Here is a 20031-nt window from a genome sequence, read left to right on the forward strand (position 1 = left end):
TGTCAAGTTTGTAAGGCAAGGCAAGTTGATACATCTCAACAAATTTAGAAATAGTGACTCGTAACAAGTTTATATATATTATATATATATATATATCAAAGTTTTAAAAGTTACATGACCTCAATTAACAAATAAATCATCAAAAATCATGTGCGCAACCCTTTTACTTTAATTTTGATTGACCATGACATTCGAGAACGGCAAGCCACCAAAAGTTGGGCAAATGCAAAACTCAACAAGGAGATTCCCAATAGGTTTAAGGGATGATATGGTCAAGCCTAGCATCAAACTTAAACTAGTGCTAAATGGTTTAAACCTTCAACGATGATCAGTTAACAAAGGTACAGGTCTAATCGTCCAAACATTCAATAATCAAGTTGAGGTTATCAATGTAACAACTATGCACTTATTGGTTTAATGTTGCATTTAGTACTACTCTAGCTAGTCACCATTGATTGTACATTTGAGTGTTCATCTAGACAATGCACCCATTAAAAACTTCGTGATGGATATGGATCTAAATTTAATGTTATCTTAGTACACCTCCTATAACTTAAATGTAACAACTAGACTTCACAACTAGACTTCTTTCCTTAATAAACAAAGTAAATCACTCTAACGCGTATTTAACTATAATCTGACCTAATTCCACTGGTGCAAGGAAGTGATAACCAATGGAATTATTATACATATTAAGCAATCCATATGGTTAGAGGAAAAAACATCCATCTTTCCATTTTGTGAAAGTCTGAATTTCATTTGTTCATGTATTATTACAAAAGATGCAACCAAAAATTGAATGCGTATACTCACTTTGTCTCATCTTGTCTGTAAGAAAATTTAAAACAACAATCTGTTCATCTCAAAAACGAGACAAAAAATCAATATATTTGTCACTCAATCTGATAAGTATGATTAAGAAAACGGACAAAACTGTATAAAACTAAAACGACAGCGCTTTGCTTGACGGAACAGAAATCACTTCCGAATCACAAACTCCTCCCCTGATCGTCGATCAACCTGCTTGATCCATTTCCCCTTTCCCTCGCCGGAACCTGAATTCCTTCCTTCCGCCGCCACGTATGCAATATCCAATCCCTGCCCCACCGGCAAAAACGCTGATCGAATCAGCCGCCGCGTTCCGTTATTGGTAACATTACTCCATCTGAAACTCGAATCGCTTCTCGAGTTCGCGTTCTTGCAGATCAAAACCGCTCCTCTGGAACTCAGATTCGCCATTTTCAGAACTCGACTGAAATTCCTCCTCTCACTATTCACCACCAGAAAATCTATCCCTACCAGTCCTCCCATCACCTCCTCCGGCTCTCTCACGATCACTTCCGGCGCCAATCCCGCTCTCTCCATCGCTCTCCAATATTCTCCTCTAGATCTCTCGTCCGGCACCACACACACGTGTCTCCCTCCGGTGTGCCGGCGAGCAACCGCCAGTCCTATACTCGTTGCAATCGCTCCGCCGCTCGACCACGTCTCGACGATGAATCGAGCGTTCCGTCCGGCCGCCATCGCCGAAATCAATTCCGCAACGCCGGATTCTGTATGGAGATCGCACTTCACAGTTCACACACAACTGAAAAACATCAATCATAAACACGCCAAAAAAAAAAAAAAAAAAAAAAACGAAACAGAAATTTGAAATCAAAGGAGATTTCTTACAGATTGGACGGTGTCGATGTAGGCTTTGGAAGCCATCTCAGGGGACCAAACAAGCTTCATCTCCAATATTCCGGTACGATTCTCTCTATATCTGAACTCCTCCCTGTCGACTCGATTCGTAATCTAGGGTTTCGTGTTCTTCTTCCTCTGCAAATCACAATTTCTGTTTTGGCTCTGAAAACTGAAGGGGTTTGTTTTTGAATTGGGGTGGGGCTTTTATTCTCCAAGGCATTACAAATGGATTTTTCTTTTCCATTTTTTTTATTAATAGAAATAATTAGATATGGTTGACCGTTGACATTGCCCACTTTTATCCGACGTGTTTAGATTGGATTGCCACCGTGGTTTTCTTTATTCATATTCCCCAAATTGTCAACCAATATCTTATAAAAAAAAATATTAAAAATTTTAGATTTATATTAAATTACCCACCTTCAACAATTTCTTTAATCAAATTTGATTAGTTTACCTTTTGGCTTACCAAATTTAAAAAAAAAAAAAAAAACTTATAAACATGTTTAAATTTTAAGTATTTAAAATTAAAAAGCAAAATTGTGTTGATAAATACAAATCAATCAAAAGGATTCTACTTTTTATACAATAGGACTCAAAATGCTTGAGTTTATGCTTTATAAATTAAGCATTTTATATTATCTTATATAAATTATAATCCAATTTATTGTTAGACCAACACGACTCTCCACAATGGTATGATATTGTCTACACGACTCTCCACAATGGTATGATATTGTCTACTTTGAGCATAAGCTCTCATGATCATTCCCTAAATTAGTCGATGTGGGACTTCCATCATCCAACACCTCCCCTCGAACAAAGTGATATTGTCTACACGACTCTCCACAATGGTATGATATTGTCTACTTTGAGCATAAGCTCTCATGATCATTCCCTAAATTAGTCGATGTGGGACTTCCATCATCCAACACCTCCCCTCGAACAAAGTGATATTGTCTACACGACTCTCCACAATGGTATGATATTGTCTACTTTGAGCATAAGCTCTCATGATCATTCCCTAAATTAGTCGATGTGGGACTTCCATCATCCAACACCTCCCCTCGAACAAAGTGCGCCTCCCCTTAATCGAGGCTCGACCTCCCCTCGAACAAAGTGCGCCTCCCCTTAATCGAGGCTCGACTCCTTTGGAGTCTTAGTCATTTTTGACTGCCTTCGAGGAGGGGCTTGGCTCCTTTTCTTTAGGAGTTCTTTGTTCGATATTTGAGGATTTGAGGATTTATCAATCTATTGTGGCACGACTAAGTTTAGGGCATGGCTCTGATACCATGTTAGACGAACACGACTCTCCACAATGGTATGATATTGTCCACTTTGAGCATAAGCTCTCATGGCTTTGCTTTGGGTTTCCCCAAAAGGCCTCATTCCAATGGAGTTAGTATTCCTCACTTATAAACCCATGATCATTCCCTAAATTAGTCGATGTGGGACTTCCATCATCCAACATTTATATTCCAAAACGAATAAACTTTATAGGTTGGATAAAGTATATACAACCATTTTTCCATTATTACTTTTGTATATAAAAGTATAAAATATTAAATATTAAATATTGATGAATATTGGGAATTAAATTGTGAAGTTATCATATTTGAAAATGTATCGTTTATTCAAAACAACACACCCAAATTTGAAAGATATATTCGAAAGAAATATTGGTTGAATTTAATTTTTATTCTGAAAGATAAAATTGAAGGAGGGATAAAATAGCCACCTCATGTACATATTTTCATTATTTTATCTTCCGAATAAATTTTCTGTGTGCGACGCCTTCTTTTCATTTTTCTACCAAATTCTATCCTATTTCTAATATTATTCATTTCGTTTGTAGCTTTTATGGAAAACTTCAATTGTTTTCATTTATTTATTTATTTATTTATTTATTTTTTTACAAACAATTTAAATCTCTTTACCTACCATTTATACTCTATTTTTAAAATATAAGACAAATCGTCAACTCAAAAACAATAAAAAGAAGAAAAAAAATGTATGATACAAAGCCCCTAGTATTCCATATAAGGTTTCATCTTTCTTTTTCTTCTACCCTTTCGGTCACATAATTTTTCTCTTACATTTTATGTATTAATTTTTTTTAAAAAAATTATCATTTTATCCTTCCATATGTATAACAATGTGATTTGAAGCTAAATGAATTTGTTCTTATATGCTTTATTAATTGTTTGATATAATTTTTTTTAACAATTTTGTTTTATTAGTCTTCCGTGAAATAATAATTTACAGTTAACAAAATAAGCATAAAATTTAAATAATCCTTTTGTAATTAGATATAACATGATTGAAATATTATGTCTAATTTGGTGTATCTGAAAATCATAAGTCCAAGAGGTTAAACGAGCCCGATTCAACTTACTCTAAAGCTTGGCCCAACCCGAAATTAATGTTTAATGAGCTGATCCAACCCATTTTACCTATTTGGCTTGGTAAAAGTCGAAGCATACCACTACCAGATATTGTCCTCTCTATCCCTAATGTGAGATTCTCACACATTCCATCCGAATTTGGCATATGATAACATTTTCTTGTATGCGGGTTATTTATTTATTTTTCTTCTAAAAATGAAAATTATATCCACGAATCAAACTTGGATTCTGATATTGAAGGGTTATTGGGTTGAGAATGGGTAGATATTTGTATAAGGTAGATTCCCACAATTGAATAAGACAGAGCTCCATAGCCTCTGTGCGTTTGGACAAAGACATCCACCGAGCAAACAAGACGACAATTTGGGTCCGTACTGGAATCTTCACCAATGAAGAATTGATGAACTTATAAAATGTTATGAAATTAAAGGCATCAACAAAGATAATTCATCGGTACTCTTTTTACATGATTGAATTAGCATTTCTCCTAAACACGACACTCCTTACTACCCATCTTCTCAAATATGAACTTTCAACTTTATTTTGCAAATCAAAACATCAACAACAACAACAACATCATGGCCCTATCTGCCAAACCTCCCTTGCTTACATTTATATCTGAAAGGAAATTTGGTGGTCGATGTTCAAGCGGAGGCAGCAGCCTTGCATACGGGAAGGTCTTCAATGGTGTTGGGTGGAAATCGGAGTATTGGATTGCTTTCGAAGAAATTTACAGGCTTCAAATCGAAACTCGCTGATACGGTCGGCATGATTGGAAAATCTTCTTGGCATGGCACGTGATGGAATCCTAATGTGTACCATACCACTATATCTCTGTTTTCAATCCCTCGATCCCTACAGTCGAATGCATCCATTTTTTTTTATATAAAAAGATATAAATGGTTTAAAAAATGTCCCATCAAGTTTGAATGGTAAATACTTACCGGTCCGACCAAGTTTGAAGGGTATCCTCGCCATGGCTCTGGTAAACAAACTGCCCGCCCGCCCACTCCTCGCTCCGGTTATACGGCGTAACCCATATCTGATTATTCGTAAACGCTCCTCTCCTCTGCGGCGGATCGTCCAAATCCAGCAAGCTAGCGGCGGTAGCGGCCGGAACCACCTTGTAACCGACTGGATTACCGACCCGAGTCTTTACAGAGGGATTTACAATGTGAAACTCCGATGGGTCGTACAATTTGAGCTTAATTTGAGCTTCCTTCTCTGTCTTAGCTACCTTTTTCACTGCTTTCAGGTAACTTTTTCTCGGCGATTCTCCTCTGGAAGTCATTTGCCTTTGGAGATTCACCTTTACAAATGAATTGTCGGAGCCATCGATATCCATGTCTAAGTAGAACGTAACGAAATGGTCGTGGATTACTCCGATGACGTTTTCCGACAACAGAGTGCCATAGAGATCTTGTCCGGCGAACTGGTTCGTGTTCTCGTAAGATGTGCCTTTCACCATCAATATTCCACTCAGACCCACCTGTACTTCCAATTCGACACGTATTTAATTTTTTGGGTTTAAAATGAAAACGATAAAATTGAGTAAAATTCTTCGAGATGAAGAAGGTTGAAACCTTGATTCTGATGAGCCCATCAGTTTGGAACTCCCAATCGACAATATAGTCATAATTGGCCACAGACGCCGCCATCCTCGCCACCAGCGTCACTTTCGGCCTAACCTCAGTGATCTGTTCCACCCAAATTTATATATTATTAATAAATCATTCCAAATCTTAATTAAATTCCAGCTCAATTCATCACTTACATCCAAGCCCGTTATCGGACTCTCCGCATGCCGCCACCCAATATCTCCGGCGTACCTCTCGAACAAGCAAATCATATTCCGCCGCACGTACGGCTTCCCATCCACCGCCGCAAAAACACCATCCATATAATAAGCGTTTCTCGGGCAATCATTAAGCGGGTCAAGACTCATTGCCTGCAACCCGAACCCGTATTCGCCCGCATCCATATAGGTTTTGAAGTACCAAGCATCCGACGGGTCCATGTAAGGCACAAACAACTCCGATGTAAACCCCTTGTAAATAACATCCCTCAAAATCCCCGTATCCGGGTCCCGAGCTTTGGCCCGAGAAATCACCATCCCGGCTCTCGGGTCGGGTTTCAAGTGAAATTCCCAATTTGCCCATTTCACCAAATGCTCGTCCTCTACACTAAAACTCGGCCCCTTCGGTTGCTCGATTGAAATCGGATTTAGCAATTTCATTACCTTGTTCGGCGGCTGCGCCGAGTATCGGTAATCGGTGTTGGCGGCTTTTGGAATCGGGATGTTTTTCCCTTTGTCGGAAATTTCAATCACTTGTTGAACGTCTAAGTCAACGAGGACAGTCAAACCTTCAATAGGTCTCATGTAGAAATTGGCAGTGTCCTTCATGGAGTAGCACTGGACTTTGATCAGCCGCCGATTCTCTTCCGTGGCGCCGAACCATCCGGTCGAGATGGGCAAGCAGGATACGTCTGAGAGAGCAATCCCACGGTCGAGAATCGTTTGATTGAATCTCTCACTCTTCATCGGTACCCACGTGGCAGTATACATCTCTTCGGCCGTCATCGTCGGATAACCCGAATGTGGGCCCGTTCGGAGGATAGCGACATTAGCGGAGGTCAGGTCGACGGTTAACACGTGGGATTTTCCGTCGACACGTGCGATTACAGAAGCCTTTCTAGGCGGCAGAGGATCGCCGGTTTGCCATTCAAGGACGAGGGACTTTTGGGGCTCTTCGAGGACTAAGGAGTGGATGGAAAAGGGGGAGGATCTGAAGAGAGGATGAGAAGAGAGGATTGAACGAACTTGGGTGATTTCTTGAACGGTGAGTGGGTCGAGAGGGTGGTGGGGGATGTCGGAGGCGTGGTCATGACGGCGCGTGGGGTTTTGGTGGTCGAGGGTAGTGGGTTGGGATTTGGAGGTGCACCATGGGGAGTAGGCGGCGCAGTCGAAAAGCTCTGCCGCGTTGAGTGGAGGAGAGGGGAGGTGGAGCCAAGTGAAAAATAGAGCAAAGGCTGTGGTTATCGACAGGAAAGAGTAGAGGAGATATTTTCCGGCTGCCATGCTTTGGCGTTGGCCTTTCTCTATCGCTCTGATTTCTGGAGAAGATAGTGGTAGTGAAGAGGGCAGGATTGCGGGGATTTTATAATGGAAAAACAACAAATCTGGGAATCATTTGTGACGGCAGAAAAAAAGATACTAATTATTTTTTCCACTAATAATCTTACAAACTTTATACTTTGTATTTATTGGGCGTACAAAGTTCAAAAGATATTAAACTTTATATTTTCCACTAATAACATTATAAACTATATATTTTGTATTTATCATTTGTTTATTTATGCGTAGAATATTTATATTTCTACTTTCATATATTTTTATTTATTTTTTATTATATCCATTATTTGGTAAATTAAATAACATAATAATCTAATGACGTTGAAGGATCCAATGGTGTTTTAATTTGTCCCATCATAAATAAATAATTAAAGATTTATCGAGATTCTCATTTATAATTATATTAAGCTATAACTAAAATAAACATTTTTTTTCTATACCACTTGTTTTGAGAATGGAGTTATTATCATATGAATATATGATCATATTCTAAAAATGTTTATATAAACTCCACTTTCGATTTTTATTGATATTTTAAATTATATAAAGTCTTCAATATAAAAAATAATAATAATAATAATAATAATTCTAAATGGCCAAATTGGTCACTTTCACTCTTCTTTTTCCTCCCTCCCTCTCGGTGATGGTTGGGTTCTTTTTCACTCTAAAATCCTTTATTTGAAAAAAATACAATGATTATTCTATTTTAAGATAATACGTAACAAGACTTACCAACTTCAGTATGAACGTCAAGCTCACAGTTTTTAAAACATCCAATAAAGAGATGTTAATGTCTGGTTCTCCCTTCTAATTCTCACCTTACCTTACATTATTTTATTGACAAATAAACCATAAAAGAATGAAGATAAACAAGGTTAGTCTATTTATGAATAAACAAAAAAATCTTTGAAGGAAACAAAAACATAGCCTTAAATTTTTACCCTAAATTGTAATTTCTTGAATTTAAAACCACAGATTTAAGAGAAGAGACGGAGGTTCACAATTGTAAACTCAATTATTGATGTTATTATGGATTAATTACATAAGATTATTGACAAACAGTATGTAATTGCAAATTGCCCAAAACACAGAAAACAATAAGTAAGAGAAAAAAGGGCAAGCCACGTGGTTTTCGCTAGCCATCAAGAAATTCTGGGAGAGAAGATCAGAAGAACAGAGAGAGGTCAGAAGAGAGAGCGAGAGGTTTTAGAGCTTTCGAACAGAAATCTCAGATCAAATTAACATGATCCTGTAATATGGGATTGAAAGGCGTCTCCTCGGCGCCCGGCGATTTCATATACTTCAAGTCTCAGGTCCCCCTTCATCGGATTCCGGTACGTTTCTCTTTGTTTTCTCCTCCGATTTCCATTTTGTTGCCTTTTCTTTACACGGTTAGTTGCATTGATTTCATCTATGACTTTGTTTTCTTCTTTGTTTTAGTCCAGTAATCGTTGTAATTGATCAGCATAGGTTTCCAGATGCGTAGAAAATATACATGTTCCTTGATTAAGTTTATGGTCTGCGGATTTTTTTTTCTTTTGCGTTTCCTAGGTTTCGCTGCTTCTCTATGGGCTTTATTTTCACTCTTATCGAGAGGATTATGTTTACTCTCGCAGATTGGCACCAAGCAATGGCGATACTATGATTTTGGCCCGAAAGTTGTACCTCCTCTTATATGTCTTCCTGGAATAGCGGGGACGGCAGATGTCTACTACAAACAAATACTCTCTTTGGCAATGAAGGTTGTTCTTTTTGAATTAGTTCGGGAGTTTACTTTAGTAGGCCCTCATCGATTCTCTACTGAGACCACAAAACATGAACTATGCGGGGTATTTGTTAAATGAATTGGCAATTTTCTCAAGGCGCAATGCGATTGGTCCGATTCTTTTCCTCCCTTTTAGAGGAAACTCAAAAGAATTAAGTAACAAGATAGGGCTGTCTCGTAATTTCTTTTACGTTATTGACCTTTTTTCTGGGGAGAGTTTATCGTTTCTTTGTCTTTAATGTTATAGGCGTTTTAAGTTAAATGTGACTGGAGATTCCTTTATCTTCATCAATTAATTTTACTAGATAACTTTTGTTTCTAATTATTTCATACTTCATATTAATTTGGAATGGCTGCTACCTGGCGGTTATGCCATTGTTGATTTTTTCAATTTCAAGTATTTCTTTTTTTTTCAGTTGTTGCTTGTGAATCCAAGGTGTTATTACTGTTACTTCTAGAGTTCTGCATTCAACTACGTTGGGAACATATTGCAGAATTACATCATTTTTTACATACAGGGTTACCGAGTGATTTCTGTCGATATTCCACGTGTATGGAAACATCAAGAGTGGATTCAAGCATTTGAAAAGTTTTTGGATACTATAGACGTTCATCATGTAAGGATTTTGTTTATGTCACTCTCGTAACATTATTCTATTGTCCTTTGTGCTTTCTTGTCATAAATACATCTCCATTTCTACTCTTGTAGATGAACTGGCTTGCATTTAACTTTAAGTGTGAACAGGTGCATTTGTTGAGGTTGTTATATTTTTAAGTCAGAACAGCTAAGCTGCAATCTAGAAACAAGATTTTGATGAACATCAACCACTTTTTAGGTTTTGTTGTGTTACATAGCCATAAACCTATTAGAAAGAAGAAATATTTCTAGGTACCATGGTTGAGCAAATTTTGATTTTGGTAAGCATGATAAAGAAATATTTTGTAATACCGACTTCAGGCTTTGAGTATCTCTGGAATCTGGATGTAGATAATGTAAATATGTTATATATCGGATTTGACTTATCACAATAGCCTGTTAAATATTGCATGAGAGTAACTTGGCTGATTTGATTTGTGATAGAAGTTGATCTAGTGAGAAAGCGATAGTAGATGTCATCTATAGTGATAGCTGGTTTATTGAGCTTCTGTTCATCAAATATGGCATAATAGATGCATACTAACATTGTTTTTCACTAATTGCATCATATATACAATATTTATGGTTTGAAATGATTGACAAACTAAAGACTTCTAAAGCTTAACAGCTGTACTTTTAACAGATACATATTTATGGCACTTCACTTGGGGGATTTCTAGCACAACTTTTTGCTCAACATCGGCCAAGACGCGTTAAATCTTTGATATTATCCAATTCATTTATTGAGACCAAAAACTTTTCTGCAGCAATGCCATGGGCTCCAGTGTAAGCTCCTGGTGCCTTTTCTTTTCTTCTTAAATTTATTTCATTCCTTACTTGGTAGATTTATGAGCTGAAGAACTTTTGTTATTTTGTAAATTATTGATACCCAAAGAATTCCCTATGTCTATTGCTAAAATCTCAGCTGCAAAGAAGTTATAAATGCAATTTTTGAGAAATTAGATATGTTCTCATTACGTCCAGTGCATGCCTGAAAAAGAAAAAAAGAAAGAAAAAAAAAAGAATCAGACACTGAAGACTTTTTCCATTGATAAAATGAGGAGAATAAGAGAGGGATAACTCCAAGCTGGGGGAACATACAAAAAAGCAGTCCAATTAGCTTTCCTAAATTCTTATGATTATAATATGGTTTGGAGAGAATGCATAAGTTAGATGCCACAATTTCTTACCATCTCTAGATGTTTCCCTGAAAATTCTATGGTTCTTCCATTACAATATTCCTAAAGATGAGTTTTTGTTGTATTTGACCACAAGCCAGTGCCCTTTTCCTCTAAGCTAAAAGCCACATGGCATTTGCTCAATTCCCTCTACTAGAAAGTGGAAAACACCAGCTAATCACAATGTAATCAAAGCTTCTGAGCATTTATGTTACAAGGACATTGCCTAAAATGGTGGGTTTGATCTTTTCGACTGTTTTTTATAAAGGCTTTACCAATTAGGAATTAGGGCCAGCGAAGGGTAGCCATTTTAAATCTCGCAGCTCTATTTATTCTCCCCAACTGCTATTCAGACTAGACTAGGTACTAGTCATCTTTTAATGTATCTCTCTTTACTGAGCTGAATGTTTTGAATCCCGAATCCAACAGATTGATTTCCCTGCTTATTGATCAGTCCTATTTTAGCAGATAATTTCAAATTTTTTTTTCCGTCGTATTCAACACCTCACTGATTGGGAGGGCTTCTCTTTGAACTTCCTAATGTGACCCCTCGGAGACTTGCATTTAGTGAGCCATTAAAAAACCAGTCATCATCCCACTCCCAGAATGATATTTCTTATAAATTCCTACCCGAAAGGCTGAAGACGTACCAGCCTGATGGAAATGCATAATGATGCCTGTACCAGGGCCTTTGCTGCTCCCCCATCACATTATGGACCTCCTTCCCATCTGAAATTTTTCATACTTGAAATTGATTTATTTAGGCCTGAAACCCATGGTTTGAGACCTCTACGGCCGTTTGAAAACCAACCCGTTTGAAAACTTCCTGTGCATTGAAACGTGTGAGATTCTCTATCATGACTTTCCACTCTCAAGCCACAGTATCTGATCTGAAAGAGAAGGCATTTGTACTTTATATTTAGTTCCTTCACCCTTACCACCATCCTCAATCAAACTCTCTCGAGAACATGTTCAGCTTTATTTGTCTAATTTGTAGTCTTACCTTTAATGCTGTCATAACATGTTTCTGATGATCCATTAATATGTAACTGCGCATTTCCAATTCAAGATCCTCCATCCAAAAATTTTATGTTATTCAGTATAAAATTTTTCTTCAATATTAACTCGCAGGGTTTTGATATTGCTTTATGCAGTGTTAGTTGGGCCCCCTCTTTTTTGCTGAAAAGGTATGTCTTAACAGGAATTCGTGATGGCCCTCATGAACCGTTCATTGCAGATTCCGTAGACTTTGTTGTTTCTCAGGTACTTGAAGTTTAAAACTTTATTTGTAATCAAGCAAATCTCTCTCGCACAGCTCAGTGGATTAGTTCTAGATGGTTCTCTGTTTCTTGTGGATGTCAATATGTTAATAATTCTGACTAAAACAGTTTAGTGAATCACTGATATCTGTGACTAGGTATCAGCTCAAAAATTTTAAAGCTGTATTTATCATAATGTTTTTAATCCTTCTCAGCTTTAGTTTCCGATTTTCTCCAAAATACTCGTGTCCTTTTTTCTACATTAATCCAACTCTTATGCGGACATTAGCAGCAGCTAGCTTTAATGTGTAATATGAATTGTTTATGCGTTCATCTCTTTATAATATGCCTTAGTGGAACGGCCTCATCTTTGTTTCAGTCAAAGCATCATGTTATTTGTGCTAACTGTTTATACAAAATGTTTGATTAGTTGAAGTTCTATTAGCCCTGAATTTATTATTATCGGTTCAGGTGGAAATGCTTTCTAAAGAAGATTTAGCATCGAGGCTGACCCTAACAGTTGATGATGCCTCAATTGGGCCTCTTCTTCTTCCAGATTCGTCTATTACCGTAATGGATGTATGCCTTCTAAAACTTGCCACATAATGTGTATCGCTGTAACTTGAAGTCATGATTTGTTGAAACTATGTGCTTTATTGACTTCGTTGTTTTGATGCTTGCACGTCTTGATAATTCTGCTAGTGACATGCCTCCCTTTCTTTTTTGTTTTTTTTCCGACCGACATGGTTACTTCACCCCCAAGACAAATGACTATTGTGCGATTCCACTTCAACTCAAAGATCAACTGAATGAAAGGTATTCTGGAGCCAGGAGAGCATACTTGAAAACAGGGGGCGATTTCCCATTTCTTTCACGCCCCGATGAAGTTAACTTGCATCTTCAGGTAAATATGACACATGTACTCCTTCTGTACTCTCAAATCTTTAGTCATCTTATCTTAAATTGTCCGTGACAGCTGCATTTGAGACGTGTTGGGGTAGAAGCACGGCCAGATTTGGTTCAGGTAGTTCCAAGAGGAGGTAATGACAGCGGTCCTCATGAAGAAAAGGATGAAAGAGGTGGTGATGACGACACACACAAGGATAACAATGAACGGAATGAAAGTTCACCTTCCGAAAGTCAAATACCTCCAGCTCCAGATAGTTCGGAATCTCATAGTTTAGAGGACCAGCTTCTTAGTAATGCTAAAGCTTGTTATTTGGTAAATGTGATGCTTTTATCAACTCGTGGAGAAAATAATGTACTTGTGGTGGTCGTTGCGATATCACTATGGTACTTTGAGATGATTTATGTAACTTTCTCGAGGTCAGACTTGATGGAAGCTGGTTCTCGTCACCTGCTGCCATTGATACCAAACTGGTAGGAGTAACTGGTCTGCTGCACACATAGATGGGCATGAACGTTTTGTTGTGTGCAATGTGGCCCCTCGGTCTTTGTTTCACGGTTTCACTAAATTCTTTTTTTTTTCACTTTTTTACATTTGAACCCTATATGTTTGTAAACTTTTACTATCAGATTTGTCAATTTGTTAAGGCTGGAATATTGTAGTTACTGGAAATAGACCAGGCAGATTTTCTGAAAGGGTGACGAAACTTTTATGTTAAAATTGTTAGACAACCAAATGTTTGTATCATTTTGAATACAATTACAAAAAGACGACAAAATACATCTATATCAAAGCTCAAGGAAGAATAGTGCAAAATTGAGGTACAGATAGGTGGTTAATCCTGATTGACATGTGTACAGTGATGCATGTGGTTTTATCCTCATTGATAATGGTTGACTACCAAAGGATAGAAAGAACAAACCAGATCATTCTTCCTATACGACAGAAGAAAGCCCCAGATAATAAAGGTTTATAACGACGTGGGCGCCTTTTGAAGGCTTCAACTAAAAACTCGCAAAAAGTCTTTCACATAAGAACATTGCTTTGATTGCAGCAGCAAACATTTTATTAAAATTTCAGCCAACTCTATATCATCATGAATCCACAAACCTAAGAAGTTTAAAATACTTTCTGCCGCAATTCGTCCTCATAGCTCATACATATCCCCCTATACTTTAGGTTTCAAGTTATGGTTTTTGTTGCATCCATATCACAGAATTTTAGAACAGACCTTATACCTCCCCCAAATAGAGTTTAAAATATATAAGAACATTTAAACGAAACATCCTGCCATATTATAATTTATAGGCAACAAAATCTTTTCCGGTTTGCTTTTTTAATCTGGCCAAATAAGTCTACACATTTCATACTAAATTAAAAACTGAAACCATAAATGAAAACCAAGTAACAACTCTCACTACTCCACCAACCTATATATGACCCAATTCACTGACAAAACCAAATCATATGGAACCAATCGAAAATTGCCCAAACTGAAAATTATGCGACCAGGGTGCTGGCAGTTGTTGACTCACTGCAATGAGAAAGAAACTTGATTAACAAGCGGCTAATCCATCATGCACACAAATAAGAATCACAATATTTTCAATATCTAACAATTTAAATTCAGTGGGTTGCAAGAAATCAAAGGATCACAAAGGTCGAAATCCTGATTTAGACAATAAGCTTAGTACATGTTCCACTTATTTTAGCATAAATCAGAAGTATATTCCAGCCCTTGATAGTATAAATCTCTGTATTATGCTTAAATAAAAGTGTAGAAATTTACTCAGTTCATAAAAAGACAATAATAACATTTAAAATGCCGAAGTGAGCATGACAGCCATAATTAGCATGTACCCTCAACCAAGAGGGCGAGGTCGAATTTCACCCACCCCAAACATTGTTTAACTAAAAATATATTTAAAATGAGAAAACAATCAATACTGAAATATAGTTATCTTCATAAAATGATAGTAGAGATACTTTAACTTTGCAAAATAAACAAGAATCAGAAAACCACATTAACACCAATAGACTAGATCACTAAATTCAAATGCACAAAAGGAGACTAGCAGTCACAGAAGAAGGCACAAGCACAAGCACACCCTCTAATAAAATAGCCAAGAGGATGATATTTCACTTAAATTTCAAACCGTTCTCGAGGCAGAACAACTTCTATATGCCCCAATTTTATTTACCACATAGTAATAACAAAGATAACTACTCTACATTAGTTGTCATTAGATAATAAACAACTGGTATTTTCTTCTCTGTTTCTCTTCACACTTGTTGCTAAACGTTTGAATAACAAATTTTGTACTATGAATCTATGTTAGTGATTAGATAATTTCAACATAAAGCACGACAATATGGATGAACGATAGAAAACTTACTATTTCCAAACTGGTGGAAGCTTCTTGGTCTTCTTGTAGTAACGAGCAAGCCTGTGAATTCTGCTCTCAACAAGAATCAATCTGAACTTGGAATCCTTGTCCTTCCTGTTCCTCTCCAAATGCTTACGGATGGAAACTGCCTTCTTGATTAAGTGATAAAGATCCTCAGGAATCTCGGGTGCCAGCCCTAAATAGTACAACCACAAACTCGAGTATCAAAAATGCTCGTAAACAACTTAACAGAAAAATCGAAAATGCGCAAGAGATGGATAAGAAGAATACCGTGGGCTTTAAGAATACGCAAGATTTTGCTTCCAGTAACACTTCTGACCTGAGCTATACCGTGAGAATCACGAAGAATGACACCAATCTGAGAAGGGGTTAAACCCTTCTTCGCAAACTTGCAGATATTATCTTCCACCTAAATTTAAATTCAATAAGAACGATAACAAACAGAATATTGCTGAAGGAATAACAAAATCCTGAAAGCAGCCCTCCAAGCTCAGAACTTCCAGGAAGTATTCCCCATCAGTTAAACAGTGGAGTTAGTCAATAAAATACTTACATCCGTGGAAGAGATCTTGAGCCAACTTGGCGGCGTCCTCTTGTAGGGCAATGCAGAGGCGGAAATACCCTTACTGCAAAATGGAGAAAATGCAGTCAATGTTGGGAACAATACGGACCAGATTCAACTAATGAAACCAACACTAAAGTAGAAATGAAACGGAAGCAAATCGGAGATTAGAAACGAACCCTCGACTGTGCATACGACCCATGGTTAACGTCTAAGGCAGCGGAACTCTGTTTGCCCTAGCTATGGAGTTCAAGAAGAGTTGCTCTACCGCGACGGCCGAATAACCAGAACCCTAGAAAGCCTTGGCAGAGCATTTTATACGGACACGTAAATATGCCTGCAACTGATAGAAGAATCGCTTGATGGGCTTTTTATTGTTAAAGCCCAAATTTACATCTATGAGGAATCGTTTTATGGGCTTTTATTGTTAAGCCCAAATTTACATCTATGAGGAATCGTTTGATGGGCTTTTTACTGTTCAGCCCAAATTTACATCCGTGAGGAATCAATTGATGGGCTTTTTATTGTTCAGCTCAAATTTACATCATGATGAATCGCTTGATGGGCTTTTTTTATTGTTAAGCCCAAATTTACATCTATGGGGAATCGCTTGATGGGCTTTTTATTGTTCGGCCCAAATTTACATCCATGAGGAGTCCACGTATTGTTATCTTATTACTCATATTTACGCATGCGCCATTTATAAGCTTTTTTATTAAAAAAAAATCCCAAGTTTAATATTGTTGAGATTTAAAAAAACAAGAGCTAAGTTTCACAGCTAAATGCCGATCATTGTAAGAAGTCGAGTTAGATAACAACAAATTTCAAAGCCTGTAAACTAATACTTCACAAACTTAATAGTCCATTCATGTTGCTATCAGTACGAATCATTCAACTTGACAAGCCAAAACTCCTTGCAGACCTCACCACAACCTTCCAATTGCTATCTTTTAATGCGTTTGAAAGTTTCATACACAATTGCCGGCCAGCCCTGTCTCCCTTCCCCAATATAAACCATCCACTTTGGTGAGTTCACCAAGTGCATCAAGCATTAGCCTTTTCCCTTACACAATGGTTGCTTTCCCTTCTCTTTTTCTTCTTCTATTGCTCAACTTTCATTATGTTGGGGCTTTAGTGACTGAGCTTCCGTTGATCAATCTTCAAACGTACATTGTCCATGTGGAGAAACCAGAGACGACGGATGATCTTGAGAGCTGGCATCGATCGTTCTTACCATCGAGTTCGAGTTTGCTATACTCGTATCGAAATGTGATGAGTGGTTTTGCTGCAAGACTAAGTGAAGAACAAGTGAAAGCAATGGAAGAGAAGGATGGTTTTGTGTCAGGAAGGCGTGAAAGGATATTGCAATTGCATACAACGCATACCCCTTATTTTCTTGGTTTGAATCGCCAATTTGGGTTTTGGAAAGATTCAAACTTTGGAAAGGGAGTGATCATAGGAGTGTTGGATGGCGGAATTGCGCCAAGCCATCCTTCATTTGATGATGTGGGAATGCCACCACCGCCACCCAAATGGAAAGGAAGATGCGAGTTTAATTTCTCAGCCTGCAACAACAAGCTTATAGGTGCGAGATCTTTTAATCTCGCAACAAAAGTCTTGAAAGGAGAGACAATGATGGATGACTCTCCTATTGATGAAGATGGTCATGGGACTCATACAGCGAGCACAGCTGCTGGTGCCTTCGTCAAGGGCGCTGAGGCATTGGGAAACGCTAAAGGCACGGCTGTTGGCATGGCCCCTTTAGCTCATCTAGCAATTTACAAAGTTTGCTTTGGAGAAGACTGCCCTGATACCGACATTCTCGCTGCACTTGATGCCGCTATTGAAGACGGCGTCGATGTGCTCTCACTCTCGCTTGGGAGCCCATCGGTTCCATTCTTCCAAGACTTAGTCGCCATAGGTGCATTCGCAGCCATTCAAAAGGGGATTTTTGTGAGTTGCTCAGCTGCTAATTCAGGCCCTTTTAAAGCCACATTGTCCAACGAAGCCCCGTGGATTCTAACGGTTGCAGCCAGCACCATTGATCGAAGAATCAAAGCCGCTGCAAAGCTTGGAAATGGAGAAGAATTTGATGGCGAATCTCTGTTCCAACCAAGCGATTTCCCACCAACATTTTTGCCACTTGTTTACGCTGGTGAGAAGAATCAAACAGCCGCTTTGTGTGGAGAAGGATCGTTGAAAGACATCGACGTAAAGGGAAAAATTGTGGTATGCGAAAGAGGAGGAGGAATTGCAAGAATTGCAAAAGGGACTGAAGTCAAGAACGCAGGGGGCGCCGCCATGATCCTCCTAAACCAACAACAAGATGGGTTCAGTACTGAAGCAGATGCTCACGTTCTTCCGGCAAGCCACGTCAGCCACAAGGCGGCGTTGAAGATCAAAGCCTACATAAACTCAACAACATACCCAACAGCCACAATTCTTTTCAAAGGAACCGTAATTGGCGACGACAACTTTTCACCCGCCATAGCTTCTTTTTCATCTCGAGGTCCCAGCGTTGCAAGCCCTGGAATTTTGAAGCCCGACATAACCGGTCCAGGTGTCAGCATTTTAGCCGCATGGCCATTTCCATTAGACAAAAACAGTAACACAAAATCAACATTCAACATAATTTCAGGAACATCCATGTCCTGTCCTCATCTCAGCGGCATTGCAGCTCTAATCAAAAGCTCTCACCCTGATTGGTCACCGGCCGCCATTAAATCCGCCATAATGACAACCGCTGACATAACAAATCTTGATGGCCAGCCAATTGTCGACGAAAATTTGCAGCCGGCGGATTTGTTTGCAACTGGCGCTGGTCATGTCAATCCATCAAAAGCAGCCGACCCAGGATTAGTTTATGACATTCAACCCGATGATTACATTCCTTATCTTTGTGGATTGGGATACAAAAGTAACGAAGTTGCAACAATTGCCCGTAAACCAATTAATTGTTTGGCAAAACCAAGCATTCCCGAAGGAGACCTCAACTATCCGTCATTTACGGTCGTTTTAGGACCGCCGCAAACATTTACAAGAACAGTGACAAATGTCGGCTGTGGACGTGAAGTTTATACTGCCGTGGTCGAAGCACCGCCGTCCATTTCTGTAACAATCCGACCAAGTAAGATATTCTTCTCAAAGATTAACCAAAAAGTGACATATTCAGTGACGTTCAAGAGAATTGGTTCGATCAGTCCCTCAACAGAATTTGGTAAAGGATATCTCAAATGGGTTTCCGACAAACACGTCGTTAGAAGTCCGATCTCTTTTAAGTTTGCATGAGAACAAAAATTTGCGTCTCCCTATAATAAAAAATTAAACCAATGTGTTGATTCACTAGTACTGCAACTAGTTTATATTTATTTACTTTACTTTTATACGAATAATATAGTTTGTTTAATGTAATTATATCTATGTATACTCGATCAAATTGATTTATGATCCAATTATAAAATAATTAATACGTGTGTGGAAAGATTAGGCTGTTACAACCAACTTATTGAAAAATAAATGATAGTGTCTGTTGTTAGAAGTGTGTATGCGGCTAAGAAAATGAACAACAGTTTTTATTTTATTTGATTTTAATGAGATCAATGTTTTAAAACTAGCTGATGGTAATTAAATTTTGAAATTTTGAAGGTTGACCCTAATTTTAGCTGGAATTCAATGAATCTCGGCCCGAGTTGACTTGAATAGATTTCGACCAAAAAATACTACAATCATGCTCGTAAGTAGGGGTGGAGATGTGGTCTCGGTAAGAATTTGAACCTTGATCTTAAGTAAATAAATTATTGATTTATTAATAAAATTGATTGTATAATAATTTTAGTTTCGAACTCTACACTAAAATTGGATTACAAGTTTATAATCTTTCTCATTCTTAATTCATCTGAAATTTTAACCCAAGCTCATATTCTTATGTATTCGAGAAAGCATGTGATATTTGAAAAACGAGTCCCAATAATTACTCTAACAAAATATATTTACAAAACAATGCAAATTTGTGTTATTTATGTCATTGATAACGAGCTTAAAATAAATAAATGATTCGTTCCAAATCTAATTGAAACATATTATATAATAAC

The 20031-nt window shown here is 37.8% G+C and overlaps 5 protein-coding genes across 6 annotated transcripts; 2 read left to right on the forward strand and 3 right to left on the reverse strand.

Moving 5' to 3' along the window:
* Positions 1–785: 785 nt before the first annotated feature.
* On the reverse strand, positions 786–1917 carry LOC111795581 (uncharacterized). Its single transcript, XM_023678089.2, has 2 exons — positions 1675–1917; positions 786–1569 (listed from the first exon to the last, which is right to left on the reverse strand). Exons 1-2 carry the CDS (start codon positions 1732–1734, stop codon positions 979–981), a joined length of 651 nt encoding a protein of 216 aa, XP_023533857.2. The 5' UTR covers positions 1735–1917; the 3' UTR covers positions 786–978.
* Positions 1918–4463: 2546 nt separating this feature from the next.
* On the reverse strand, positions 4464–7303 carry LOC111795376 (amine oxidase [copper-containing] gamma 2). Its single transcript, XM_023677759.2, has 4 exons — positions 5866–7303; positions 5675–5788; positions 5036–5580; positions 4464–4946 (listed from the first exon to the last, which is right to left on the reverse strand). The coding sequence occupies exons 1-4, from the start codon at positions 7168–7170 to the stop codon at positions 4736–4738; spliced, it is 2175 nt and encodes a 724-aa protein (XP_023533527.2). The 5' UTR covers positions 7171–7303; the 3' UTR covers positions 4464–4735.
* Positions 7304–8326: 1023 nt separating this feature from the next.
* Positions 8327–13665, forward strand: LOC111795802 (uncharacterized). 2 transcript variants are annotated; one of them, XM_087124100.1, is made up of 9 exons: positions 8337–8558; positions 8841–8966; positions 9406–9425; positions 9508–9606; positions 10270–10412; positions 11959–12067; positions 12535–12642; positions 12827–12967; positions 13040–13665. In XM_087124100.1, the coding sequence occupies exons 2-9, from the start codon at positions 8900–8902 to the stop codon at positions 13445–13447; spliced, it is 1095 nt and encodes a 364-aa protein (XP_086980226.1). In that variant the 5' UTR covers positions 8337–8558; positions 8841–8899; the 3' UTR covers positions 13448–13665. The 2 variants fall into 2 exon arrangements, with proteins under 2 accessions (XP_023534159.2, XP_086980226.1); XM_023678391.2 differs by lacking the exon at positions 9406–9425 and having other exon boundaries at positions 8327–8558.
* Positions 13666–14242: 577 nt separating this feature from the next.
* Positions 14243–16279, reverse strand: LOC111796224 (small ribosomal subunit protein uS15). The gene is made up of 5 exons (XM_023678981.2): positions 16120–16279; positions 15932–16004; positions 15649–15787; positions 15367–15553; positions 14243–14504 (listed from the first exon to the last, which is right to left on the reverse strand). The coding sequence occupies exons 1-5, from the start codon at positions 16140–16142 to the stop codon at positions 14471–14473; spliced, it is 456 nt and encodes a 151-aa protein (XP_023534749.1). The 5' UTR covers positions 16143–16279; the 3' UTR covers positions 14243–14470.
* Positions 16280–16824: 545 nt separating this feature from the next.
* On the forward strand, positions 16825–19228 carry LOC111786140 (subtilisin-like protease 4). The gene has a single exon (XM_023666480.2). The coding sequence runs from the start codon at positions 17012–17014 to the stop codon at positions 19226–19228; it is 2217 nt and encodes a 738-aa protein (XP_023522248.2). The 5' UTR covers positions 16825–17011.
* The last annotated feature ends 803 nt before the right edge of the window (positions 19229–20031 follow it).

Source organism: Cucurbita pepo, chromosome 5 (assembly GCF_057944985.1).
Source record: "Cucurbita pepo subsp. pepo isolate OVF chromosome 5, ASM5794498v1, whole genome shotgun sequence".
Taxonomy (NCBI): Eukaryota; Viridiplantae; Streptophyta; class Magnoliopsida; order Cucurbitales; family Cucurbitaceae; genus Cucurbita; species Cucurbita pepo.

Excerpts from the sequence above, each read along its gene's own strand:
- LOC111795802 (XM_023678391.2), top strand. The coding sequence starts at position 8,481 with ATGGGATTGAAAGGCGTCTCCTCGGCGCCCGGCGATTTCATATACTTC. Across the intron at positions 9,607-10,269 it reads ATACTATAGACGTTCATCAT|ATACATATTTATGGCACTTC; the intron begins GTAAGGATTTTG and ends TACTTTTAACAG. Across the intron at positions 10,413-11,958 it reads GCAATGCCATGGGCTCCAGT|TGTTAGTTGGGCCCCCTCTT; the intron begins GTAAGCTCCTGG and ends TGCTTTATGCAG.
- LOC111786140 (XM_023666480.2), top strand. The coding sequence starts at position 17,012 with ATGGTTGCTTTCCCTTCTCTTTTTCTTCTTCTATTGCTCAACTTTCAT.
- LOC111795376 (XM_023677759.2), bottom strand. The coding sequence starts at position 7,170 with ATGGCAGCCGGAAAATATCTCCTCTACTCTTTCCTGTCGATAACCACA. Across the intron at positions 5,789-5,865 it reads GTCCGATAACGGGCTTGGAT|ATCACTGAGGTTAGGCCGAA; the intron begins GTAAGTGATGAA and ends TGGGTGGAACAG. Across the intron at positions 5,581-5,674 it reads ATGGGCTCATCAGAATCAAG|GTGGGTCTGAGTGGAATATT; the intron begins GTTTCAACCTTC and ends TTGGAAGTACAG.
- LOC111795581 (XM_023678089.2), bottom strand. The coding sequence starts at position 1,734 with ATGAAGCTTGTTTGGTCCCCTGAGATGGCTTCCAAAGCCTACATCGAC. Across the intron at positions 1,570-1,674 it reads ACATCGACACCGTCCAATCT|TGCGATCTCCATACAGAATC; the intron begins GTAAGAAATCTC and ends TGAACTGTGAAG.
- LOC111796224 (XM_023678981.2), bottom strand. The coding sequence starts at position 16,142 with ATGGGTCGTATGCACAGTCGAGG. Across the intron at positions 16,005-16,119 it reads GGTCGTATGCACAGTCGAGG|TAAGGGTATTTCCGCCTCTG; the intron begins GTTCGTTTCTAA and ends TCCATTTTGCAG. Across the intron at positions 15,788-15,931 it reads TCAAGATCTCTTCCACGGAT|GTGGAAGATAATATCTGCAA; the intron begins GTAAGTATTTTA and ends ATTTAAATTTAG.